The sequence below is a fragment of the Myxine glutinosa genome, chromosome 7 (assembly GCF_964187855.1).
Source record: "Myxine glutinosa chromosome 7, kmMyxGlut1.1, whole genome shotgun sequence".
NCBI classification, from domain to species: domain Eukaryota; kingdom Metazoa; phylum Chordata; class Myxini; order Myxiniformes; family Myxinidae; genus Myxine; species Myxine glutinosa.
Window position 1 is genome coordinate 95732049 of NC_136267.1, and position 27972 is coordinate 95760020.

At 42.0% G+C, this 27972-nt stretch overlaps 2 protein-coding genes across 6 annotated transcripts in view; one reads left to right on the plus strand and one right to left on the minus strand.

Annotated features, from left to right (window-relative positions):
• The window catches only part of LOC137431434 (matrix metalloproteinase-19), a 76632-nt gene that overhangs the window by 114 nt on the left and 48546 nt on the right, over positions 1 to 27972 (plus strand). The window contains exon 1 of one of the 2 annotated variants that reach the window (XM_068122749.2): positions 27727 to 27927. The exons of the other annotated variant lie outside the window; for it this stretch is intronic. Coding sequence (XP_067978850.2) covers positions 27823 to 27927 — 105 coding nt within the window. The 5' untranslated portion in view covers positions 27727 to 27822. Of the gene's footprint in view, positions 1 to 27726; positions 27928 to 27972 lie in introns of those variants that run through there. 2 annotated transcript variants of the gene reach the window in all.
• On the minus strand, positions 146 to 27894 carry LOC137431433 (cell adhesion molecule CEACAM1). Of its 4 annotated transcripts, XM_078782022.1 has the most exons (8): positions 21444 to 21604; positions 20447 to 20674; positions 12932 to 13186; positions 11683 to 11952; positions 10297 to 10590; positions 6778 to 7056; positions 5994 to 6079; positions 146 to 853 (listed from the first exon to the last, which is right to left on the minus strand). In XM_078782022.1, exons 3-8 carry the CDS (start codon positions 13131 to 13133, stop codon positions 821 to 823), a joined length of 1164 nt encoding a protein of 387 aa, XP_078638148.1. In that variant the 5' UTR covers positions 13134 to 13186; positions 20447 to 20674; positions 21444 to 21604; the 3' UTR covers positions 146 to 820. The 4 variants fall into 4 exon arrangements, with proteins under 4 accessions (XP_078638148.1, XP_078638149.1, XP_067978849.2 ...); XM_078782023.1 differs by lacking the exons at positions 20447 to 20674; positions 21444 to 21604 and adding an exon at positions 27787 to 27894; XM_068122748.2 differs by lacking the exon at positions 20447 to 20674 and having other exon boundaries at positions 21444 to 21668.

Sequence of the window (27972 nt, forward strand, 5' to 3'; positions counted from 1 at the left end):
TGACGTCACTCCATACAAATAAGTCACTCTGCTCACGAACCATAGAAGTCAATTATCGTGCATGTTAACTTATACAGACACACCTGCATGCATTGCTTGATTTGTTTTTTTGTTGTTGCTATAAAAACAGCTTCCACAGTTAAAATAACAGCAGGCATTCAATTTTAATAAGATTCGTAAGAAATACAATATACAGAAGATATATAAAACTGCCATTTAAAAAAAACTTCTGAAAACAACATTAGCTTGGCCCAACTGGGACCCACATAGGGCCCAGTCCAAAACCCACTCACCAACCCTAGCCCCAGCCAGCTTTGAAAGGTGGGATATGACGTCAAAGATTGTCGTTCGAGTTGTAGAATGACATCGGCAGCCCAGATGGGACCCATGTGGAACCCAGTTTAAATCCCACACAGAACCCAAGCCCACCTCAGCCCATCCATACCACCTATTTCCCATCTGGGTCCCAGATGTGCGTGCTGGCAGGGGCACAACACCACACAGTGAACTGCATCAATGTTGAGAACATGTTGATGTGAGGAAGCAAAAAGAAAAACATCAAAACAAACTCTCTGGAGCAAGTCAAATACTCAATTCCAATAAGAATTATAAACAGCAAGTATAGAAACCTCATCGAATGGCGTGTGATTGTTGAGAATAAATCCTAAAATAGGTGAGAAGTGAGGCTGGGAAGAGGTGAGAGGAGGAGGATGCGTTGGATCTGTACTATATCTGTGACACTCAATTAAAGGAGTATCAGAAATCTCCAGATCAAGAGCACCAGGGTGTGCATTTCAAATGGTCTTCACTGGTTCAACTTTCATTTGTCCGCTGCCTCAACTGATTTCCAACACTGCAAAGAAATAAAAACAAGAACACGGATCATGGTGTACAATTTACAAACAATATGGGATTGGCCATCAAATCAATCGCTACGACGGAAATGCCTGATGTACATTCATGGATCTCATTTCATTCTCGGACGACAATTTGGCCAGACTTCCAGACACACAACGGCTTACCATTTGAGAAATGCCATTGGATCTTTAACTTCCAGAACCTATAAAGACAACTTCCTTCACATTCCCATCCAAAGGATTTTGTGCTGTATTAGATGCAGCTACCACTGCTGGTATCACGACTATTACTGAGATAACCTACCTCCCTTCGGCATACATCACCAACCTTCCATGGATGTCTCCCAATCCAATACAAGTAATAATGGAACTCTGGGTTGACTCAATAGCCTGAGCTTTATCATTGAGTCTGGTGATTGCAGTTTCAAGTCCCAACCCTGCAGCCACAGACGACTGAAGAGGTGCCATGGGCTGCTGCACGTACATAATGATGATGCAACCTGCAGATGCTCTGCAATATGATTGAATGATCGACTAACCGAACTAGACTCTGCCCATTTTCCAATATATAATGGCAACCCATTTAATACAGCGACTTTAAGGGCCTATTTATTATCTCCACCACTGAAGGTGGGTGGAGGTTATGTTTTCACACCTGTTTGTCTGTTTGGCTGTCTGTCTGTCTGAACAGGATATCTGAAAAAGTTGTGGATGGATTCGGACGAAATTTGGCAAAGAGGTTGGGTATGTGTCAGGAACAAGCCGATTCAATTTTGGTTCAAGTCCGAATCCATATGCGGCCTATCAGTGGGATACAATACGTAAACTGTTCCGCCTGTCATTGGTATGCGCTCTACCGAGTGTCGGTCAAGTGAAACTGAAGAGCATCACTTTTTGGGGGCAAAGCTTCCCGCTTGCTAGTTTTGGGAAAGAGAATATGCCTTCAACCGCAGCTTGATGGAATACTACTCTCCCCTCTGGGCTGGTGCTCCTGCCTCACACCAGCCCCGGCCTTGCACCCCCTGACCTGTCTGTGCTCCGTCCCCCAAATATTTCTGCAGGACACACAAAGTCTGCCAGCAACCATCTTCTGGTGAAATTGCCAAAATCAAGAATCACTGCTCACCTTCACTCTTTAATTCCTCTTTTTTTTCCAGCTCTGGAACAAACTCCCACACTCTCTTCAATCCCTCTCCTCCCTCCAGGTCTTCAAAACAGCTGTTCACCACCATCTCTTATGTTTCCCACATCCAAATGTCCACAGATGTCCCTGTTCCCTACTGTTGTTCTACTTCCCTCTCTCTCCCCCTCTTTTCTCCCGCTCCGTTTATTACACGTTCTATGTGTTAGCTCTCATACGAGCCGAGATTATGTCTACAAAAAAATGCCTTACTGTATCAATGGAGTCCATTTGCAGCACATTGTATATGTGACAAACAAACCTCTCTGCTAGCTCAGCTTTCTCCCTTGTAACCTGGACTTCCCTTAATGTCTTCTGTAGGTCAGGATTTTGCTTGAAAACCCTCCATGATATGCTTGGAGTGATTTGCAAAAACAGAGGTGGTATCGCAACCAGTTAGTACATGGAGAGACAAAAGTGCAGGTTTATTGAAACATACCAGTTCTCATCAGTAACCTTTTGTCCTTAAAATGAAGAAAATAAGCCATTAGTAGCAGAAGAACACTGTGACTCTTGCTGAAATGACAACAGACACTATGTATAACATACAAAACCATTCTTGTGTCTGCTTCCTCATGTGTAGTTCTCAGGGAACTAACATCAGTGTTTTCATTTGATGATTGAAGATCTAATTCATCCGTGAAGCCCCCAGCAGCTACCATATATGTGTGTGATGGAGCATTGGAAAAAAGTTGCACAAACATAAACCCTGACAAGTCAATGTGGCCTTCCAGCGGCTTTCATTTCTGGCAGAGCAAGAAAACTTGATCATGGCTTTAGCAAGGGAACATGGCGGCCTTCTACGACATGTCTGACAGCTTGAATACTCTTACATCTCCTTGACCTTGTGCCCGACTTAACTGAATAATGTATGTATCGATCAAAGACCACTATTCTATTCTGTTCTGTTGATCTGTTGTTGTTCTGTTGATCAGATCTGTTGTTCTATTGATCAGATCTATTCTGTTGAAGACTGAGCCCATATGAAGTACAGTTTTGATGATCACATCTGCCAGATCACCAGAAGTCAATGCAATAGCAGGTATCCCTATGCTGACAATTGATGCTTGACCATGTATTATGAGACAAGATGATTCTTCATGCAGTTGAATAGATTCAGGACAGTCTATGACTTCAGTGAAGAGATCCGCAAGCATGGATTTGTTTCCGATACGGAGTGACCCATTCTTTTCAGCAAAAGTGATTGTTCCAGGCATCAGTTTTATGCTTCAAGATTGCAGCCAAATCAACTGGTCGGCCGCCTCATAAGCGGTGACGAGACCTGCAGTTTACTTCTTTCAGCTTTCGAGATTTTCTGTTTGCATTTTTCTATACAACTCTTCTTTACATGATATAAAGTTGAGATGGTTGGAGTATTATTCCTTCCTCGTGGTTGATGGAATAGTACTTCAGACTTATTATTGACTTCACTCAAAACTATTCGTTCATTCACAGAAGTTTTCCAGTTGTTTCTGTCCGAGGTCTTTGGCATATAGCAATGAGTTTTCCATAGCTTGTGTTGCTCTGTCTTTTGTCAAAATGTTCTACAGTGTTTCTGTTTCTGGTTTCATCTTCTGCAGTGTTTATGGTTTTGTATGAACAGAAAACATATTCAAATTCTGGAAAGTTGCTAATAATGTATCTTCATCTGCACTACCTTTCTTCTGCCTATCGGGTGTATTTTCTTTGTGAAGAAGACTTTCACCCAGTAAAATATGGTATATAGCATATGTTTGGGATGAAATGTGGGACAGTGTCCATCTGCACAATGCAGTGGTAGTCTTTGTGATACCAACAATTCCACCACTACTCTTCCCAATCCCTGCTGGCTATTCCATGGCTTGATCAGGAAGGCTGTGATAGACCTGGATTGTTATTGATAAGTAATTAGGAAAATTTGTTCTAACATGATAATTTCCATTTACCAAAATCCAATATGCAGTCTCTTACTTGTGTCCATGTATTTCATCTTCTTTTATATTTTACTTTGAAGACAACAATTATTTATTTAATCAATGAAAACAGCAAAATTAACAATAATATGTGCTTTCCCTGGCAGTTCAGTTATGAATAACATGATATTGGTGTAATTTTTCGTTAGAATCGCCAATTTAGCAGACACTTTTTACTTCCGCCACCGAAGGTGGATGGTGGTTATGTTTTCACGCCTGTCTGTCTGTCTTTTTGTTTGTCCGTTTGTTTGTAAACAAAATATCTAAAAACGTTGTGGATGGATTTGGACGAAATTTGGCGGAGAGGTAGCGTATGTGATAAGGACAACATGATGAAACATGATGAAACACAATGAAAACACATGATTGGATTTTTGTGAAGATCAGGATTCGGATCCGGTTACTCGAATTTTTAAAGTGATTCTTCACCATTGGGAGAGAGACCCAAAAACTATACATAGCAGGATATCTCAAAAAGTTATGCACGGATTTGGACGAAACTTTGTAGACCGGTTGGGTGTGTGACGAGGACGATTCGATTCGATTTTGGTGAATATCTGAATATGGATTTGGATATGATAATTATTTAATTCTTAAATGATTCTTCACCATTGGGTGATAGGGCCAAAACCGACATATAGCAGGATATCTCTAAACGTTATGGACGGATTTGGACGAAACTTGATGGAGAGGTTGGGTGTGTGAAAAGGACTAATCGTTTCAATTTTGGTGAAGATCTGAATCTGGATTCGGATACGATAATTATTTAATTTCTAAGTTATTCTTCACCATTGAGAGATCGACTCAAAAGGTTATGGACGGATTTGGACGAAACTTGGTGGACAGGTTGGGTGTGTGAAAAGGACTAATCGTTTCAATTTTGGTGAAGATCTGAATATGGATTCGGATACGATAATTATTTAATTTTTAAGTGATTCTTCACCATTGAGAGATCGACTCAAAAGGTTATGGACGGATTTGGACGAAACTTGGTGGAGAGGTTGGGTGTGTGTGAAAAGGACTAATCGTTTCAATTTCGGTGAAGGGCTGAATATGGATTCGGATACAATAATTATTTAATTTTAAAGTGATCCTTCACCATTGAGAGATCAGGTGAAAATCGATATATAACATGATATTTTATAATGTTATGGACGAGTTATGAATAAATTTGGTGGATGAGTTGATTAGGTAACAAGAACAAATGGATTAGATTTTGATTCAGGTCCGAATCCAGATTCGGCCTATCAGTGGGATACAAAACGTAAACTATTCACCAGATGGAGGTATGCTCTCCACTGAGTGCTGTTCAAGTTTTAAATGGGAAAGGGCTAAGCATCTAGAGTTCCTCTTGGGAACGGGAATTTTTGCATTCTGCATGTCCAAATTAGCTTAAAGAGCAATGTTTCAGACTTTTTTGAATTGAAATTCGCCCTAAACAAGGCTGAGAGCCACTAAATGTGAAGGACTACAAAGAAAAAGAAGAAGAGGGAAAACTGGCAAAACCTTCACGTAGTCCTGAAAGAAGGAAAGCTTTTCACATGACCACTGTGCAGAGGGGGTGACAAGGCCAGGCAGAAAAACAAAATTTTCGTACTCAAATTGGATGTTTTTTAGGAGACACCATCTCCGTACGGATGGCCGTTGGCTCCCGAAGTGAGCTCATCCGCCCTTTGTCAGGTGTTGTTTTTAGTCCTAGAAGAGTGTCACAGTCACCTTCCCCACAAGCAAAGCCAGTGAGGGTTGTCGGTTTAGTCTCCGACAACCCGACCATGCAGCAAGGTAGCACTGGGTTACATGTTACCAGTGGCAGTCTCAAAAGACTGACCTGTCTACTACAAGTTTTTCCTCAAAATGCCTCTAGATGCTTCTTTTTCTGAAAATCCAACTCGTCTAACAGGAAGAGGCATAATGTAATGAATTTTTTTTATACTTGTTCACTAATCGTAATTCATAAGGAATTTCAATTATCAAACGCTGCTGTTTGCAAAGCAATTGTCGTACCTTAAAATACGCAGCCGCAACCACTGCGCACATCAGCACCACCAAAACCACACAAACGCTCACAATCCAAGTGATGTTGCTTTGATCTGCAAAGGCAAAGGGATGATGATGTTAGTTAATGCACCAACATTGGCGGTTGTGAAGTGACATTCCCGAAAAATTCCAGAATTCCCTGGGTGATCAGCAAGTCCGTGACTTAACATCGAAAACAAACTGAATCATTGAAACGTTGACATTCATTTCTTGAACAGGAAATTTATCTGTAAAATATTGAGATGTTAAAGCTAACATCGTCCATCGTGAGGTTCAACGTGTTAATCGTGCACTTAAAAGGAGGACGTCGTCCATTCATTCCAACACTGCAGGTTTCCTCTAAATTGTTAAGATGCTCTACATTTACGATTTTTATTCAGTGTGAATGCTTGCTTTGTGAGTTGTCCTTTCAGCAACTGCCAACCCTAGCAGTTGTTTCTCGTTTCATCCAGAAACCTAACCTAACAGAAACCTAACCCTAACAACCCTAACCCTAACCCTAACCCTAACCCTAACCCTAATCCTAACCCTAACAACTAACCCTAACCCTAACAACTAACCCTAACCCTAACAACTAACCCTAACCCTAACCCTAACGCCAACCCGAACCCTAACCATAACCATAACCATAACCATAACCATAACCATAACCCTAACAATAACCCTAACCCTAACCCGTGTGAAGTCCTTATCATATGTCCAGGATGAGAGAGGTCAATGTGATCAATGGTTTGGAGGTGTTTGAACATACATTGCACATTTACAGTAACAGGGTCACTCGTTGCTCTGCCGAATGCATTTGCTGCACTGCATTGGTAGGTGCCTTGATCAGGTCTCTGCACTGCCAAGATGACGAGGTCGTGACCACGGTCCAGGAAAATGAAACGATCGCTTGGGATGATCCGTTGACCGTTTTTGTTCCAGGTGTATTGAGCCGACGTTCCCTTGAGATGCTGGCACATCAGCGACATGTTTTTGTGTTCCTTAACATGTGCTGGCCTCAACTGAACGGATGGTTTTGAGCAAGGAACTGGTGGAACAGAAAGGGACAGACATGTCATGAGCGGGTACGTCTTGGTATTCTTAAAATATTTGGCCTAAATATTCCACACGAGGGGAGTTCAAAACGTTCTGGGAACGAGATACTGTACTGACCATACTCCAAGAAAATCAAAACAAGTATTTTAAAACTTATTTAACTATATACAATTATTGAGAATCTATACATATACACAGTACTGTGCAAAAGTTTGGATTATCTTCACTTTTGTGGTGCTATTCCCCATTAAAGATATGTGGGAAGTTAGAAGTGTGCAATATATGTATACACAAAGAATTAAGTTAAGCACCCCTACACAACGAATTAAGGTAAGCACCCCCTAATATATATTCTTTGTGTATATGTATACATTGGCATATATTCTAAGGTATGTGAGATCAAATAATGATTGGTATGACATTAGCAATTATCCATTGATGAAATTGAGTGATCAAAGTGAAAAAAAGTGATTGGTTGAGTCAGTGATCCGATCACGTGGGTCCTACACACGTTATTGACGCAAAGATCGCTAGAGGTCTTCTCAGAACAATGACTGTACGTTAGAAAACATAAACGTCATCCACACTGTCCGTGATGGACCTATAGCTCCATACTTAAATTGAGGTGAAAATATGCCTAAAATTCCCAAAAAATTTGCACCTTAAATTATTCAGAATAAAATATTGAAAACGGCATGATTGTTATGTTTTTATGTGACCATAATATCACTTCTCCAGAAAATATAGCAATATCATGGGTATATTACACTGTTTTGACGACAACAAACTTGTAATGTGCGAGGTTGTAAAAAAACGGGGGGGGGTGCTTAACTTAATTCTTTGTGTATATGTATGTACGTCTATTTATATATTTTAATTTTAATTTTTTAATATATATATATATATATTGTCACATCGACCCCGTAGTGAAGACCTCAGGGTGACGGATGACCAAACGAGCCTTAACTCCGAGGCGTATACCCCAAAAATATGGCGGTGTTATCTCTTTGGCATGCTCGGGGGAGGGATACCGAGGTCCTTAACTGAACAGACACACATGCAGGGGTTGTCCGATCCCCACACACACAGAAACGAATATACAGACACGACAAAGAAATGCAACAAGTAATGGATTTATTAAAATAATGCAAGGGAACAACGAAAGGTAAGGTAAACTAAAATTCCTAGATAAGGGACCCTCCATCAGACTCAAAGGCACGAACAAGGAAAAAATGAAAGTAAAAATAAATGTCGGATGTCGTGTAGCCACTTAGCTCCAATCTCAACAAGAGTTTGGTGGTGTCACAGGTCCCTGCGTGGGAAAACACATGTTGGTGCGAAGTCTCGTCTAACGCCAGCCGCCGGTGCGAAGCAAACAGGAAAGAGCTCCTCCCTTGGTCCTTCACATTCGGTTGCACTGAGCTCCGACCATCTCAAACCGCTGCCTCTCACCAGCGCCTTTCCAGGAGTGCACACGAACCAAAGCAGCCACAGCGGAGCGACCCAAAGCCAACCAGCGACCATCCACCACAAACACCAGAACAGAGGGAGCGCCAAATGCATACGCTCGCACGAATCACAGAACAGAGAGAGAGAACAATCACGATCCTTTCGCTTTTTCTTCCTCTGTTCTCGATGGTCCCCTCTGACGTCACGCTTGCTCCAATCAATAAGTGCGATTCAATCACCCCATCGTTCCTCAACCAATCCTCATTCGGGGCATGGCCTTACAGCCATTCGTGATGCCCATCGAGAATATTTGGGGGCGGGGCCTGTCAATTACGGTCCTTCGAGGCAGAGTCTAGCCATCCTTCGGGGATGTTCGGCTGGGCGGGGTCGTAATGTCTGGGTACTGTCGGCGATTATGGTTGTTGTTGTAATTGTGGCCCTTTTTAGATGAAATAAAATATAAGGGAAAATCACAGGGCAATTACACACTGGGGAGTTAATCTCTTCTTCTTCGCGTCATCGGAGCATTCTAAACCTACACAATTCTATCTGGACTAAGGTATTTCATTACCTACCCCCACACACGTAACTATATATATATATATAAATATAAATATAAATATATATATATATATATATATATATATATAAATATATATATATATATATATATATATATACGTATATAGGTACCGTATATATATTGCATATATACATATATGTATACTGTATATATTACTCTTGGCTTTGGAGGTTGTTAATTATATCGGGAATGGTATCTATCTATAATTCCAGTAATCTCTGTGTGTGTGTGTGTGTGTGTGTCTGTCTGTGTGTTTGTTTGTCTGTGACCGCTGTTTCTCGACAACCACGGGTCCGATATACTTGAAACTTGCCAGGTATATTGCTGGGGACCCGAGGATGTGCCTTTTCAAGGTTTCATATTAATCGGACAATTACTTACCGAGCGATGTCCAAAAAACGATTCAACCAATCAGAGAGCAGCGAACTAGCGCGTGTGCCGAACGTGGCGGACACACTCTGCCTCGGATGGCACATTTGAGAGCGTATTCATTTATCTATCTATAATTCCAGTAATCTCTGTGTGTGTGTGTGTGTGTGTGTCTGTCTGTGTGTTTGTTTGTCTGTGACCGCTGTTTCTCGACAACCACGGGTCCGATATACTTGAAACTTGCCAGGTATATTGCTGGGGACCCGAGGATGTGCCTTTTCAAGGTTTCATATTAATCGGACAATTACTTACCGAGCGATGTCCAAAAAACGATTCAACCAATCAGAGAGCAGCGAACTAGCGCGTGTGCCGAACGTGGCGGACACACTCTGCCTCGGATGGCACATTTGAGAGCGTATTCATTTATTTCACGTTTGCAAACTATGTTGGCGCTATGTTGGCGTTAAACGATGTTTTAAAACTAATAAAAACGAATTTGCGATTCATTCGCTTTCCTGCGCGTTTGTGTACGCGATGGCGATTTCTTTACCAAACTCCGGAAGCCGTTCGCTTTGGACCGAACCATTTCATGTAAATAGAGGGGGGGGTTCTGTGGTCGTTGCGAATGGACCAAACCATTCATGTAAATAGAGGGGGGGGATTGTCACTGTACTCGCAAGCCGTTCGCCGTTCGCTTTGGCGTTGCGAATGGACCAAACCATTTCATGTAAATAGAGGGGGGGGATATAATTTTAGATAGATATATAGTACGGGCATATATATAGTACGGGCATGCCCTAGTTCCATCAATTCCGATATCATTGTACTCACCCATCACCACGACATTCACCGACATTGTAATGTTGTTTTCAGTCACCTCGTTCTTTACGAAACACGTGTATTGCCCGGAGTGATTCAGTGCAGCAGAGTTTGTAACCAACCATTCGCCATAACTCTGTGAAGAACGATGGAATATTTTGTTCTGAAATTTCCATACTGGTTGTCTCCACGGACGGGAATGGAAGGCACACTTCATTTGAAGCTTCTCACCTTTCTTAACGTAGCAAGTACTATTTTTATTCACATACTGACTGAGTATTTGCAGACCTATACCTTCGGGGCCATCTGCAAAAGGTGACAAATAAAACATTGTCATTGTCTAAGGTCTTTACACTAAAACACACCTCAATATCACTCAAATTGCTTCTCCGAATATTACCTTTTATTAAGGCCTATAAATACCAGCATAATGTAAAACAATAGTTAGTAGTTTTGTAGTTGTCCACCAAAGGCCTCTGAGATACTTAGTTAAACACATGATGCTTGTCTATTGTCTTAGTGAGACATTGCCCAGGTATGACTATATTTAACAATGACCAATGTCGACTTGAGCCAATACCTCATCAATACGTGTTCTATTCACAAATGGAACTAAACAGTGGGTGAAGGTAAGAATTATGATCAGAGGACCTCTGATCAGATCTTTTTTTTTTTTTCAACGACTGCTGCAAGCCATTCACGTTGGACATTAACATGTGGAACATAATTTGGAGTTGGCAAGGCACAGCAACAACGGCAGGGAATATAAATATGGTTGTTTGTGCATTCTCTATACTTTTTTTTTTTTTTTTAAAGTCTGAGCGTTAAGCGAGGAAGCAATATTTAAGTTTTCGACTTTTGAACTTTTTAAAGTTTTAATTGTTTTTTATTCTTTAAAAAAAAACTTTTATAAACGTAAAAAAAACTTTTTTAACTTTAAAAAAACTTTTCAGAACTTTTTTTTAACTTTTAAAAACTTTTTTAGTTTTCAGCTTTTAAAAACTTTGTAACTTAAAAAAAAACTTTTTAAAAACTTTTTAGAACTTTTTTTTACCTTTTAAAAACTTTTTTAGTTTTCAACTTTTTACCTTTGTAACTTTTTCAAGTTATTTTTAAGACTGGTTTTGCTCAGCCACGGTTCGAACTGCCGACACATTATACATTCCAAAGACCATCGTTATGGATACGTCATGGACTTCCAGCTCTCTTCCAACAGCCTCGACTATGTACACTAAAAAGGCCACCGTTATGCAGATGGTAAAAGTATTCCAGGATGGTAAAAGCATTAGAACTGTAATATTGTACCCACAGTAAATGTCATTGCACAATGAATGTGAAGTCGATTTCACTTACAGTATTAACGATCACTTATAGTAAAGAAAGTAAACGTTCACTTACAGAAAATGGCCAGGTTAAAGTAGTCGCTTTCCATGCTTCCATATTTTGTGCTGGCAGTACATGTGTATTTTCCTTCGTCTTCTTTGTCCAAAGAAATGATTGTAAGGGTTCTGTTGGTTGGGAATGTAAAACGAGCTTTCCTTGCCAAACGAGTACCTTTCCTGGACCACGTGACCTCGACAAATGGAGCTTTGACTCGATCACATGTGAGGCTCAAATTTTGACCCACAATATGATTGTAAGAATTTGGTTCAACGGATGGCTTTGCCGCTGGAAATACACAATGGTGACACAGGAGTCAATCACAGGCATTGACATTGAACAAAATATACTACCGGAAAGCGTTTCTGTATATAGTACTATATAACTACTTCGAAATTTGATGTGGTAGCAACATCAAAACCATGAATGTTTTTTTACTTGTTCAAGTATATTGGTTGGTCTGGTCTGTTTTATTCTGTCTGTCTATCATGGGGAAAGGTGTTAGCCTCATCGGGAAAGGTGTTAGCCTCATGCAAGTCGTTCGATCAAGATCCACCTGACCAGACCTGATGTTCTCCTACTCTTCACTGGAGACCTCATGTATTTTTAACGTCCACCAACTGATGCTAGAAGTCGGGACACCCGGCTTAATGTCCATCTAAGGGACGGCACACTTTGTGGTAGAACTTCAACTTTATGATGGTACTACCTACCGGCAAGGTACTAAATGGACCTACACAGCTCAAAGGTAATGCCTCCGCACCATCCTGTCGGACTCTTTCCAGAAAATAATACATCAGATTTTTATTTTGTAATTTCTTCGAGCACACATTATAGTAAAAATAGAAACATTTGTATGAATAATGTAAATGTACTTCATGTAGACATAAAATACAATGTACCCCCCTTACCCCTTCATTACCTCATAGCATTTCCTTCGCTCATACTTCTTCCATACTCCCCATTCCCCCCTCCCTCATGCTCGATCTTCCTTACCCCATACCTCTTCCCTACCTCCTCCCACCCCATAACTTTTAATTCCCTACCTCATACGTTTGATGTGTTACTTGTCAATGGACGTCAGATAAACAGGTTTGTTGTCAGGTTTGCGGTAGGGTAGAGTTACCCCCATACCTCTTCCCCAGCCCCCTCCCCCTAACCTCATACCTGATATTCCCCACCCAATCCCTACCCTATAACGCTTCCATACCCCACCACCACCCCATACTTTATATTTCCTACCCCATACATATGATGTGTTACTTACGAATGAATGTCAGATAAGTGGGTTTGCTAAATCTATCTAGAGTCAGAGATCCACAAGAATATGTTCCACTATCTCTGACTTTGATAGGAGCAATTGTTAAATTCCTTCTGTCTGGAGAAAACCGATGATGAGTTTCTTCTTCTGGCAAAAGTCTTCCATCCTTCTTCCATTCTACAAAGGTCTCATCATATGGCAGGTTCATGCACGTCAGGGTCACCGACTTTGGAGGATTCTCATCCAGGTGGATTTCAGGCTCTGCAAGGTGTTCAAGCTATATCAGGTACAACATGGAATTGCGTTTAAATTAAAAAGCTACTTTGTTTCAAAATTCAATTTAAAGAAACTTGTGCTTTATGTCTTATTGTGAGTCAGAGAATCATCGAACACCTTGATTGGCTCGATGAAGCTCTGATTTGCTAATGTATATTCATTATCAAGTAAAAAGTAAATATCTTACAGCACAATAACAAGCATCTGGGATTAAATACGACATAAAGGGACGTCTATTTATTATGTACGCAAAAAGTATAATTTTTGACCCACCCCTGCACCCAGACTCAGTTGTCCTCATTTTCTCAATTCAGCCCCTCTTGGGCATACGTAGTAAATAGATGGCCCCTAAAGCACACTAATTTCAGAAACGTTGAAATCTACTTTTCACTGTTCATTAATAAAAGGTGAAAAAGGTTTTAAAACTTTTTTTAAGCAAATCAGAATATTTGTAAATGCAACGGATCCATTTGTCAAGTTTGTACATTACACATTTGCCATGACTCCATGAGTATAGGATTAGAAACCATTAAACTATTGAAACTCAAACACAATCAATCTCCAGTCAATTTACAGTTTATTTGCACCCACAGATTATATCAATAATGCACAATCCCTTTCCCTCCCCATATACTCCCTTTCCTCCATACCCCTAAAATTCCTTTTTAATTAAAATGTATGATTACAACATATCACAAAAAGTTATGGACGGATTCGAACGAAATTTGATGGAAAGCTTGGGTGGGTATGTGACAAGAACGAAATGGTAAAATTTTGGTGAAGATCTGGATCTGAGAATTTTTTAGTGATTCTTCACCATTAAGTGATTGAGTGAGAGGGCCAAAACCGATATATAGCATAATATTTCAAAAAGTTATGGATGTATTGTGACAAAACAAGATGGATGAGTTGGTTAGTCGACAAGAACAATTGCCAATTCGATTTTGGTTCAGGTCCGAATCCAGATCCGACCGATCAGTGGGATACAATATTTAGTTCAGTCTGGCGGAGGTATGCGCTCCACCACGTGCCGTTCTACTTGTTTACGAAACTAACCAAATTACAATGTTACCATTTAAAGTAAATATATAATGTAAATCTGGACAGGTAATTAAAACAAAATCAAAACGATTTCAAAAAAAATTTTCTAAAGAATTTTTCAAAGTATTTTTCTAAAGGATTTTGAAGATTATTTTCGTCTTCAGTTGTCATACCCTTCCATGGTACACTCCATGGTACACTGAAGCTTGTGGTGAGGCAGTTGCCATGAAGCAACTTGCCTTCACCTCATGGAAGGCAAATCAAACTGAAGGTAATCTCAGTTACTTTCACAAAGCTCAGAACAAGTGTGTGTCTACCTTCAGGAGAGCCAGGAAACAATATCTCTCTACTCTCAAGACTGAACTCTCACACCTGTCTCCCTCCTCCAAATCCTGGTGGCATCTTGAGAAATCTGTTTCTGGGGTTTGTTCCCCCTCCATCCCCTCCCTTACCTCAAACAGCTACACAGTTGACACCGCACGTGAAAAAGCTGAATGCCTCAACTCTTGTGTCCCGAACCCATCTCTCTCTGTTCCCACCTTTCCCAGTCGAACCCAGCTGCTCCTGGACTCTGTGTCCTTCTCTCCTGACAAGGTGGAAAAGTTTCTGTCAATCCTCGACTCTGATTCTGCAACTGGACCAGACGGCATCAGCCCACGGGTCCTAAAATCCTGCTCTGCCGCTCTTTCACTCCCTCTCTCTGTTCTCTTCACCCTCTCTTTTGCTCAAGGTCATCTGCCTTCAGCTTGGAAATCAAGAAACAATACCGCTTTACACAAGAAAGGTGCAAAAACAGATCCTTGCAACTACAGACCAATCAGCCTGCTCCCCATAATCAGCAAGATCATGGAATCAATCATTGCTTCGGATATCAAATCCTTCCTCTTCTCCAATGGCTTGATCTCGGATCATCAATTTTTGTTTCAGACTAGATCACTCGACTCTGGACATGCTGCTTCTGCTGTCTCAACAATGGATGGAGGTCCTCAATACCAAACAGGAAATCAGAGCTGTCTCCCTTGACATATCACGTGCCTTCGATACGGTCTGGCACCCCGCTCTGCTCACCAAACTCTCCTCCTATGGTATCCATGGAAATCTCCACGCATGGCTTGCGGACTTTAGTCAATGTGTGGCCCTGAATGGATTTCTCTCATCTCCCCTTCCTGTTCAGGCTGGAGTTCCCCAAGGCAGTGTTCTGGGCCCTGTGCTTTTTCTGGTCTTCATCAATGATCTCTCTGACTCTCTGGAAAATCCTCTCCATCTCTTTGCTGATGACTCCACTCTCTGCCGCTCCATACCTCATCCCTCAGATCGGAAGTCTGCAGCCTCCTCACTCTCTGCAGACCTGGACACAATTATAGACTGGTCAAACAAGTGGAACATGTCTTTCAATCCTGACAAATCTCGCACTCTTACTATGTCTCTCCGAAAAGACCGACTGGACAACCCTCCTATCTACTTTCTCAACAATCCTCTCCAAGAAGTTCTGTCACTCAAGCTTTTGGTTCTCACTATCTGCCATGATATTTCCTGGGAAAACCATATTTACAAGCTGGCCTCCAAAGCCAGTCGCCGACTGAGCATCCTCCGTCGTGTGAAGTCCTTCCTTGGCACACCTGAGCTCCTCACCGCATACAAGGCTTTCAACGGAATACTGTTCTTCCCTCTGGGCCAGTGCTCTTGCCTCACACCTAGCTCGTCTTCACGCAGTTGATACCAAAGCTTTCAGAATCATTGGAATCTCCCGCGATGAAGCTAACTCCGAGGGCCTTTCACTTACTCACCGCAGGCAGGTTGGTGGTCTTTCTGTCTTCTACCGACTCCTTTCCGACCTAGCTCCCCCAGCTCTGTCTCTCTGTCCTCCAAATATTCCTCCAGGTCGCACAAGATCTGCCTGCAACCCTCTCATGGGTAAACTGCCAAAATCAAGACTCTCTATTCACCTTCACTCTTTCATCCTCTTTTCTCCCGCCTCTGGAACAAACTCCCTCAATCTCTTCAATCCCACTCCTCCCTCCAGGTCTTTAAAACAGCTGCTCACCACCATGTAGTATCTTCCCCCATCCAAAACCTTGATCTTTTCTACCCCCGTTAATTCACCCCAGATCCACTTTTCACCCCTCAGCCCAAATTGGGCGTCGTCCTGGCGTCAGGGCGTCCGTTAACTTTTGGTTTCCGTCAATTTCGTGCAGAACGGCTTGTCCGATTAAATCCATTTTTGCAGTGTGTTGGGGTTGAGTCGAGGAAGGTTCCTTTCTAAAATGGGCGCGATGCGATTTTCAATATGGCCGCCACGGCAGCCAACTTGAATTTTGGTTTCCATCCATTTCGAGCAGAATGGCTTGTCCGATTAAATTCATTTTTGCAGTGTGTGTTGGGGTTGGGTAGAGGAAGGTTCCTTTCGAAAATGGGCGCTGCGATTTTCAATATGGTCGCCACGGTAGCCATCTTGAAATTGGTTTCCGTCAATTTCGAGCAGAACGGCTTGTCCGATTAAATACATGTTTGCAATGTTTGTTGGGGTTGAGTAGAGGAAGGTTCATGGGCACGCTGCGATTTTCAATATGGCCACCACGGCAGCCATCTCGAAATTTGTTTCCGTCAATTTCGAGCAAAACGGCTTGTCCGATTAAATCCATTTTTGCAGTGTGTGTTGGGGTTGAGTCGAGAAAGGTTCATGGGCGCGCTGCGATTTTCAATATAGCCGCCACGGCAGCCGCCATCTTTGAGATTGGTTTCCACCATGCATGGGCTGAGGGGTTACGCCTGCTTTACGGTGCTATTTATTTTAAATACCGACTACTTTCTTTGAAGTCCTAGCAGTGTCCATGTGTTTTACACGTCTCCCCTCCCCCCCCCCCCCCCCCCCCCATTCCCATGCCTCCTTCCCCAAGCCCTCTCCCTCCCACGGATCTCCCGATGTCCCTGCTCTCAAATGTTGTACTTGTGTGCTTCCCTCTCTCTCTCCCCATCTTGTCTCCCGCTCCCTTTATCATATGTTTTACGTGTCAGTTTGTCTTTTTGTAATCAATGTGATTGTGATCAATGCGATTGTGATCAATGTGAATGTGATCAATGTGATCAATGTGATTTTGTGATCTTTTCTTACACGAGCCTCGATCTTGTATACAAAAAAAGATTTTTTTTTTTAAATCCACAATAATTTCGAAAACTTAATTATTAACTGCAATTATGAAACAAATCCGTTTGACCTGTTGGCATCACCATCTGAACTTAGGATGCAGAGAAACCCACACGTTCAAATCCCATATATACTGTCGAGTATAGACTGTCACATGTACGACCTCTGCCAAGAACCTCAAGTGAATAGAGATGGGAACTGTACATACTGGGAATTATAATCCTACCTATAGCTGGCTAAGGTTAAATCCTACGTAGAGGTAGAGCCGTCGCCTCCCAAACAGACTTTAAAAGCATGTCGGTTATGATTAAGCGATTACCCACTTTACGCCTCAAAAGGTTAGCAACCAATAAGCCAAATCATCAGCGGGGAAAGATGGTGGATACTCAACGCACATGCGCCATTTGCGAAATAATTGCCCCGTGTGCAAAGCGCAAATCGGGGTTAAGCAATTGGTTCACTTTGTCTGTCTACAGATGTCAGTCTATGATCGAGGAAGTACTTAATTTCATTTGAATGTTATATTTTGAACACTCTAAAACACGAATTGGAGCACGAACCTGCAGTTTAGCATTGCTTTGGCTCTGAATTTAGCAAAATGTACGAAATCTTATCCCAAGTGTGCAATTAACTTACTTTGGGAGGAGTAAGGTAATTTTCTTTAAGGATTGGCTTTTTAAGGCTTTAACCCTAAATAGGTGTACCCCTGAGTATACCCATCCATACAGAATAGGTATACCCTGGGGTACATCTATCTTAGGTTAAGGTAATTTAAGGCTTGTCTGGCAGTCAAACAAAATTGAGAATTATTCCAAACAGGAAATTTACTGTTTTTAGGGATGTCATAAAGGACACAAGCAACAGGCACGAATAAATAATTTAACGTGTCGCTGTTGTTGTTACATAGCCCCAGACAGTTCTCTTGAACAAGCCCGCGGCACGGAGCCAGCCAATCGATCTCGCTGGAGTGACCCAAATATTCCTCAAATCCAGGATCGTATACCCCTGCCTTCACAAAGTCAGGGCCAAGGCAGAGTTAGAGAGAGCGAAAGAGAGAAAGAAAGAGGGAGAGAAAGACACAGAGAGACAGAGACAAGAGGAAAGGGCCGGTCCATGGGGACCGGTTGGCACTCTGACCATGACCGCACCGCCCTGACAAATCTGGGCAGCAGGGAAGAATGGGGAAGATTTGGCCCCAAACTTGCGTTTTGCATCAACAGTGGTAAACTGCCGCATCAACATGACAACCACCACGAAGAGGCAAATTTAACATGTTTAATGAGGTGGTGGTAGAAGACGCTGCATCAACAGTGGTAAACACCCGAAAAGGTTTTTTCTCTACAACCTTTAAAACTTTTGTTTTACTTTGATTGAGTTATATACTTGAACACAAATACCTCATTGGCCCTTTCAAAACCTTCCGTTTAGCAGTAACTGAACACAATATTATGCCATTTTACATCATATCGACCAATCAGATTTGCTGCTCGTGTTGTCAGTGTTGGGAAATATCGAGATTCAGACAAAATTGCAGGTCATAGGAAATATAGATTGTGCTCAGAAATGCAAAGCAAAAGTTGAAAATTTGAAATTTTTTTAGTTGAAAAGCAAAAAACCCTTCCCATGCCCTTTTCCTCAAGACTGCGTGTGGTAAGGTATTCTATGAACTCTTTAATTGATTATTTAAATTTAATTACACTTGCTGCATGGTGCAATTTTAGAAAACGCTCCTGTGCCATCACAAATTCCTGCCCTTGGGGTATTCCTATAGGAATCTTGACATCCGTCAGCCAATGACGGCAGGTGCCTGCATCAAACAAGAAGAAAAAGACATAAAATGTCATAGCCCCCGTGGTTTTAGTAATTTTGCTGTCCTGAGTTAAAAGCCAACAGTCGGCCATCTTTGGTCAGATTACAAAACAAAATCTTCTGCATATGTATACTCTCATGTATTGCCTTTGCCCAAGCTTGAACAAAATCGGTCCATGCATGTCTGAGAAATGGCTGGGGACATGTTTAAGTAAAACAAATGGCCACCAGTCGGCCATCTTGGATCTGATCTCTAAAATAAATGAGGTGCATATGTAAGCCATCATTCGTTATCTGTGTGCAAAGTTTGAACAAGATTGGTAAATGCATGTCCAATAAATGGTTGAGGACGTGTTTAACATCGGGGTTTTTATGCCTCAACCGACAAAGTCGCCAGAGGCATTATGTTTTCGGGTTGTCCGTCCGTCCATCCTTCCGTCCGTCCGTCCGTACGGGCTAAACCTCGTTTTTCTCAGCAACCATATGTCCGATTGAGACAAAATTTTCAGGGAGGAGTGACACCCATGCAGAATGTTTTTATGATAATTATGAGGTCATATGTCGCGTGGTATGGCAGCCATATTGGATTAAAAGTAAATAATTAAATAATTATTTCTCGGAAACCACTGAATGGAAAAATTTTAAACTTGGCACATTGTCAAGTACTCCCAAAGGGGGAAAAAAGCATGATAATTATGACATCATAGGTGAAGTGGTATACCAGCCAAAAAAGTTTTAATCGAATTCCTAATCCTAAAAATCAGAAATGGCATGCACATGATCTATGACCCATTTGTATTGAAATACTAAATTTATGACATCATAAGTCACATGGTTTGGCAGCCATTTTGGATTGAAGGAAAAAATTAAAAAAGTATATCTCTGAAACCGCTCACCCTATCGATGCGAAATTTTACAAATATCATCTAACAGCACTGTTGCATATAGTTTGAAAATGATGAAGTCATAGGTCATGTGGTTTGGCAGCCATCTTGGATAGAAAAACGAACCTTATCCGATCAACACAAAACTTCACAAACGTGATCCACCACCCATACATATGCAGATTGATGGCATCTACCCGTTAAGGGACTATGCAGAGGCATATTGGCGACACAGTCGCATTGTTCTAGTTTACAACTAAAATGTCCGCTCGGTCATCTTTGATCGTATCGTGAAACAAAATGATGTGCATATGTACACCGACATGCGTTGTCTTTGTGCAAAGCATGAACAAAACTGGTCCATACATCTCCAAGATATGGTTGCGGATGGACGGACGGACAAGACACAATCCATAAACCCCCGTTTTGGACGAGGTTCAATGGGGGTTAAAAAGCCCAAATTGAGGGCAAACCATCTCCCCTCGTCGGCAGCCGGAACTCGTGCTTTTGTGCCAGCCTGAAACTAGCCCAATGCCAGAAGGTGTGTCCTTGACAGGCCCTGACACCTGATCCTGTTCCCAAGCCTGTAGCCAGCTGGAGCATCCAGGGGTAGGGAGAGGGGGACAAATTAAATTCAAGAGGGGGCGTTTCTTTAAAAAACGCATCAAAACAACTGGAGATGACGGTGCTCTGCGAGAACACGTGAGAAAATTTTACCCCCCTTATACCGGAGTTGATGTATTTACCATATGTGGACTCCGCTGATAAAAATTTACAGCCAAAATCCTCCGAAAAAATTACAATACACCACCCTTTGTGCCTTTTACATTTACACCACTTATATATCACGTTCAATTACTCTTTCTCTCTCAGATGAATGAAGTTTAGGTTTTATACCTGAGGGTCTGAGACCATGGTCTGGCTTCAGTCCATGCTAAAGGCTTAAAGACTTTTCTTTAAGAGTCAGATTCTACAGGGGGCGAAAGAGTGATTGTGACCAAAGAGGGACAATTCTCCCCATGCCCATTCCCTAGCTCGTACATACCGGCTCGTACATACCTGTTCCACAGACGGAGGACACATGGCAGGACATCATTACGCTAAAATGACTCGACTCATACACCCAGCTGGGGCACACAGGCAACCTCACCCCATCATATGTCCTCAATGCATGTTTCAAAAGTTCGATAATAAACTACAATATTAATACACATAATGGTGCTTTGGTGCTGAAAGGCATTAGACTACCTCATGTACCCCAACACATAAACGTAGTAATAGCAAGTGTTTGCCCATTATTAATTAAATAAATAAACAATTAATAAATGATCAATCAAATATTTTCTTCCTTCTTGTGCCTTACCTCGTCCTTGGCAAGAGAAATTGGAGCCAGCCGATAGAATGACAATGAACCAAAAGTAACTGAGCATGGTAATAATTACAGAGAGTTTTCTGTTCGTTGGAAGCAGAAGGAGAGAAATCCGCGGTAATCTTGGCTATCAATGGGAGTCCATTCGAGAGGAGGGTAAAACAAAACGGTGTTGCTTATCTTCACCCTTCACAGCTTCCTGTGTATTGTACAATGCCTGACACAAAAAGTCTCTTCCTCCTTTCTTATCCTTTCTTACAACACGGATGTGCACAACACAGTACGAGGTGAGTGAACGAAACATCTCGTGTAAAACACTATAGTAGGGTCATATCCAGGACTCCCGTGACCATGGAGAGCATAAGTTCGTTTGAGGATGGATTTTGGTACTTTGGGGTATTTAGAAAAAAAATGAGCTCCTATGCCCCTCAAAAAAGTGTGGGCTAACTCCACCAGAGGGCAAAATCCAAAATGGCCGCTGGCGGCCATCTTGGAAATTACACAATTACATATCTCTTGAGTAAAATAACTTACAGACATAAAATAAGTGTCGTTTTGATTAATTTAATGACCAGGAGTCCATTCCAGTGGTTATTTTTTCATTTCATGGTCATCTTCAATGTGAAATCCAAGATGGCCGCCAATAGAAAGAGAACCTCAGTGAGTTGCTTTTATAGCTAGTAACTTGGTTGAAGAAACCAGCGAAAGGTGATATCGATTTAAGCCCCAAAACACTCGCCTTGGCTTCGCTATTGACACAGTATGTCACTGGCCGTCAGACAACATGCAGCATAAACCTGAGTATGACACGACATGGGCTCACTAAAAACAAGGAGCTGGTAGACATCCTCCATAAAAATGGCATTGGCATCAGCTATGCAGATGTCCTACGTCTTCATGATGTGTGGGCAGCGCACGACCTGCAACTTTCCTCCATATGCCCCTATGAGATAGCAGAAGGAAAACCTGCCATCGCCATCATTGATAATGATGATTTCAAGAATGATACTCTCACCGGAGGTGGAACATCACATCGCACAAACATGATGTATGTACAACCGGCATCAACGGAAATTAAGCGGAACTTGGCTACTGAGAGGGTAAAGAGCTCAAAGGAAGTCTCTGCAACCCTAAAGGATTTTGTGACTGAAATGCAGGGTGTCAACCCCTACAAAACAACCAAAAGAGGCGAGCCCCCACAACGTGAAATGATTCCTCCTCAGAATGATGTGCAAATCCAGAGAAAACGTGGAATAATCCATGCAATGGCCATGAAACCATGAAATGACCATGAAATGAAAAAGACCCACTGGAATGGACTCCTGGTCATTAAATTAGTCAAAAACGACACTTATTTCATGTCTGTAAGTTATTTTACTCAAGAGATATGTAATTGTGTAATTTCCAAGATGGCCGCCAGCGGCCATTTTGGATTTTGCCCTCTGGTGGAGTTAGCCCACACTTTTGGGAGGGGCATAGGAGCTCATTTATTTTCTAAATACCCCAAAGTACCAAAATCCATCCTCAAACGAACTTATGCTCTCCATGGTCACGGGAGTCCTGGATATGACGCTACTACTAACCAGGTTGTTCTTACACCTTACACCTCTTATATGGCCTGGGTTGGAATCCCGACACAGCTATAAATTGTCATCCTGATGTTTCATCAATGATGATGTGCATTGTCCAGCCGGTTGTCCTCTCTGCCAGCATCAAATGGTGTACTTTAAAGGTCCCACAGTGTCTTTTGCGAAGAGTAGGCGAGTTATTACCGGCATCCTAAACAACAAGTACAGATACATACATTCAAAGTACACCGCCCCCATGACAAATAAATAAATAACATCCTCCAGCGCGGCATTTCCGGGGCGTCTTCGGCACATAAAGAGGTATTGGTGCAGCACATAGAGATGGTATTGTGCAGCACATGGAGGATGGCATTGGTGCAGCTTATAGATATGGTGTTTGTGCAGCACATAGAGATGGTATTTGTGCAGCACATAGAGATGGTATTTGTGCAGCACATATAGATGGTATTGGTGCAGCATATATAGATGGTATTGGTGCAGCACTTAGAGATTGTATTTGTGCAGCACATAGAGATGGTATTTGTGCAGCACATATAGATGGTATTTGTGCAGCACATAGAGATGGTATTGGTGCAGCAAATATAGATGGTATTGGTGCAGCACATAGAGATGGTATTTGTGCAGCACATATAGATGGTATTTGTGCAGCACATATAGATGGTATTGGTGCAGCATATATAGATGGTATTGGTGCAGCACTTAGAGATTGTATTTGTGCAGCACATAGAGATGGTATTGGTGCAGCAAATATAGATGGTATTGGTGCAGCACATAGAATGGTATTGGTGCAGCACATATAGATGGTATTTGTGCAGCACATATAGATGGTATTGGTGCAGCACATAGAGATGGTATTGGTGCAGCACATAGAGACGGTGTTGAGAGAGAGAGGTGTACAATAATGGTTAGGGTGTTGGGCTTGGGATCCGAAGATTCCTTGGGATCTCCGAGTTCGAATGACCTTCAGCTGTTGAATTAATACCAGGTGGGGTTGACTCAGCCTGTCACCCTCCCGAGGTCGGCGAAATGAGTACCAGGGTACTGGGTCCTCCTTCAAGGTTGGTGGCAGGATTTGCACTCCAGCCGCCATAAAACACACCTCATAACGTAGCACACACAGTGGTGTGTGTCGGGATTGTGCTGACATGGGGTTGCACCACTTGCTATATCGTGGATCGTGTGCAGCCTGTGGTTGCAGATTGCATCATTTTCTGGGGGCACGGCTGTGCCGCTGATGCAGTGCCGCCATTACCTGTCATCTGGTACTCATTTTGCCGACCTCAGAAGGATGGTAGACCGAGTCAACCCAACTAGTGCTAATTAAACTACATGACAGGGGCTCAAATTCAGCACCCTAATATCTCAAGCCAGCCACCTTAACCGTTAGGTCAACATCAGGTATTACTTGCTAAATGAGAGGGTGGTTACTGCCTCGGCAGGAAATTCTGCGACATGTTTACTGCAAGGAATTTTGGGTAAAAATAGAGGTTCAATCCGCAACGTCAAACAGACAGACGGACGGAGCCGATCACAATATCCTCCCGTGTTTTTTTTTCAAAGAGCATGTGATAATAATACTGTCGCGTCCTCTGCTAGTTATCATCAGCCTTGGACGATGAGTCGAACCAGCTTTAACCCCCAAGGCGATCTCCCAATTTGGCGGTTATGACGCGCGCGGGATGGAAGAAACACGAAGCGTTTAACTTCACGAACACATGGGTTTATTCTGAAACCCAACCAGAAACTCGACAACGAAAATGTAACAATAATGATTTATAATAAAATGAGGCGCGGAATGAAAATAAAGGCTGAGGTAAAATGCTAAATTGAGGTACCTCCACACAGATGTAAACACGCACACAGGGTAAAGTAATCAAATGAAAATTCCCCTCCAGCACTTAGCTGGCCCCAATATGGATCTTGTGGTAGGTTTGGCGGCTGTCGAAGCCCGCAGCCGGGAAGCCTGGCAAAATGGCGGCAACGCTGCATGCTTCAAACGCCAGTATCTAGGCGGGTGGCGAGCACTGCCCTTGTTCCCTTCTTTTTCCGTCCACCACTTCAGTGCAGCTTTCAGCTTCCCGAAGAGCCCAGCAGCCAAAGCCTCCTCGCGATCGCCACAGAACAACACAAACGTTCTCCTCAGCAGAACACAAAATGTGCAAGCTCCTTCTTGCCGCTCACGCTCTGCCTGCGTCATCCAGCCGCGTCACTCCGGGGGGCGTGACCTGTTGGCCCTGGTTCCCCCCGCCCATTGTATCACTGTAGCTCCGCCTCTCCTGGGCGGGTCTTCATTGTGTCGTGTCCATGGAGCTTGGATACGAGCCGGCGGTTGTTATAAATAGTAGGGATGGCCACAGAGGGTATCATGAACTGGGGAATTAGCCTTAAACCCTGCTGCTAATTAACACGGCATCATCCCTCGTATGACGACATCAAATCACAACCTTAAGCTACGTTTTCCTTGCTTATTACATCAAAATGCTCCTACACATCACATGGAGCATACTATTTCCTATTCAATCCTACCCCCATTCTCTTCCCTACCCCCATAAACGTAACAATACATTGACTATCTCGAAGTTGTCTCATTCACAACTTCACTATAATAGTACTATCACCACATCACACCTGTTTACACCTTCAACTCACTTCTAGCTTCTCCTGCAATGTCAAGCGAACTTTCCATGAGCTTGTCCTTCTCCACATCAAGTTGTCTTTGTCCAGGGTCCTGTGCCTTCAGCTTGTTTGAACCGAAACATTTATTTTTGTACACGGCTCCTTTCCTGTGCCATTTCCAGGTGCTGTTTGATGTCATCGCCAGGCACTAAAGGGGGCCCAGCAATGACACGTGCTGAAAGGGAGTACTTCGTTTTCACTCCAGTTTCTTTCTTCTTTGTTACTTGCCGGAAAAAATTCCGGCAAGTATGTTGGTTGGTTGGTTTGCCTGTCCGTCTGTCTGTCTGTCTGTTTGTGCGCAGTACTACGTCTACATCGTTGCACATAGCATCGCCATACTTTACACACATATTTGCCTTGCCCTGGAATAGACTGTGCACAATTTTTAACTCTCTAGGCCCAAGGTCAAGCTCAAGGTCACCCAAAACGTGAAATCAGGGGGGTCGAGTTTTCATTTAAAATATATTTCAAACCACTATAACTCTAAAAGTACAAGAGTTATGCATACACTTACTGTTACTGACAAAAAGGAAGTCACATACGACATTTCATTTGGCACCATGACCTTTGATAACAAATTGATTTGATAACAAGGTCAATAACAAAAAAGTACATTCCGGCAAGTCCTCGGTCTCTGACCGATTTCTAGTTTGTTTGTTTTCTTGTTTGTTTGTTTCTCTGGCCGATATCTCAGCCATCCTTTGAGATGGGAAGCTGAAATTTCGGCAAAATAGTGAGTAAGTACTTTGGCAAAAACGATTTTTTTTTACCTCCACCACCAAAGGTGAATGGAGGTTATGTTTTCGCCCCTGTCTGTTTGTTTGTCCGTTTGTCTGTCTATCCGTTTGTGAACAAAATATCTTTAAAATTTGTGGATGGATCCGGACGAAATTTGGCAGAGATGTAGCGTATGTGACAAGGACGGAATGATTAGATTTTAGTGAAGATCCGGATTCGGATCCGGCTCCTAGAATTTTTAAAGTGATTCTTCACCATTGAGTGATATGGCCAACCAGGTGGAAGTATGCTCTCTACTGAGTGCCGTTCTATTTTGTTTTTTGATTAATCAGTTAATTAATTATTTACTTAATTATTATAGATTAATTAAGTACTTATTTATTTCCTTTCTCTTCTGGGCATTATCTCAGGCACTTTTTGAGCTAGGAAGCTGATATTTGGACATGACAGTGACCAAGTGATTTGGCTATAAACTATAAAGGATATTTTTGTTTTATTGATAAATCAATTCATCGATTAATTATTTCCTGATTAATCAATTAATCGCTTATTTCTTTATTTTTAATTAATTAATTAATTATTTAATGACTTTTTAATGGCTTATTTACTTTTCAAAAAGTTACAGTTTCGGATGAAACACTGGTGGTTTAGGTACGCTTTTAGCCAATTGATTTAGAAATTAATTATTTTACAATTACCATTTATTCATTTTAATTACGCAATTAATAAATCAATTATTATAGGACACCTGTCCCTCCCAATACCGTCTCTTTGTGCTGCACGGTGGCATCGCCAGGCGATGAAGGTGCCACGGCAATGTTACGTGCTGGAGGATATGTTATTTATTTATTTGGCATGGGGGCTGTGTACTTTTAATGTTGCTCTACTTATTTATGAATTCGTTTCAGTGAAAATAAATAAATAAGTAAATCGTTTCAGCTTATATAACTACAAAGCAATATTCCCTACATTTACCCTACAGAAATATCTTTGCAAAAATAGGTTGTTTATATTTCAGACACAATAGTACAAAGTTTATTTTGCTCTCCATCAACTCGAGCCCTTCGATAGATTAATGGATTCTGGGTTATTGGTCGCGTGTTGTGTTTATTTTAAAAGCCACTAACAGACCTTTGAGTGTATGCCTATTGGTAATTTTGTTTATCAATCAAACCTTTTACTGAACACCAATCATCCAAAACTGCAGTGTGGTGCACATTGTTAGAGGTCCAAGCGTTTATCAAATAAAGTGTCAAACACCGCATCCGATTTCCAAACTCTCGTGGTTTGCAGACTGAGGCCAAAACTCTCTTCCCGTGAACATAAGTGTGAACCTTTAAGAAGGGCTTGTTGATCGATAGTTCCCTGAAATGAAGATGGCGAACCAGGGTTTGGTGTTGCTGTCCCTTTGCACGGTCACCCTGATGGTCGTGCCCATGGTCCTGGCAGAGAAAAAGGAAGAAATCGATGCTGAGGTTTGCAGTAACTTTATTTTCACAATGAGATGATTGAGAGGTCAT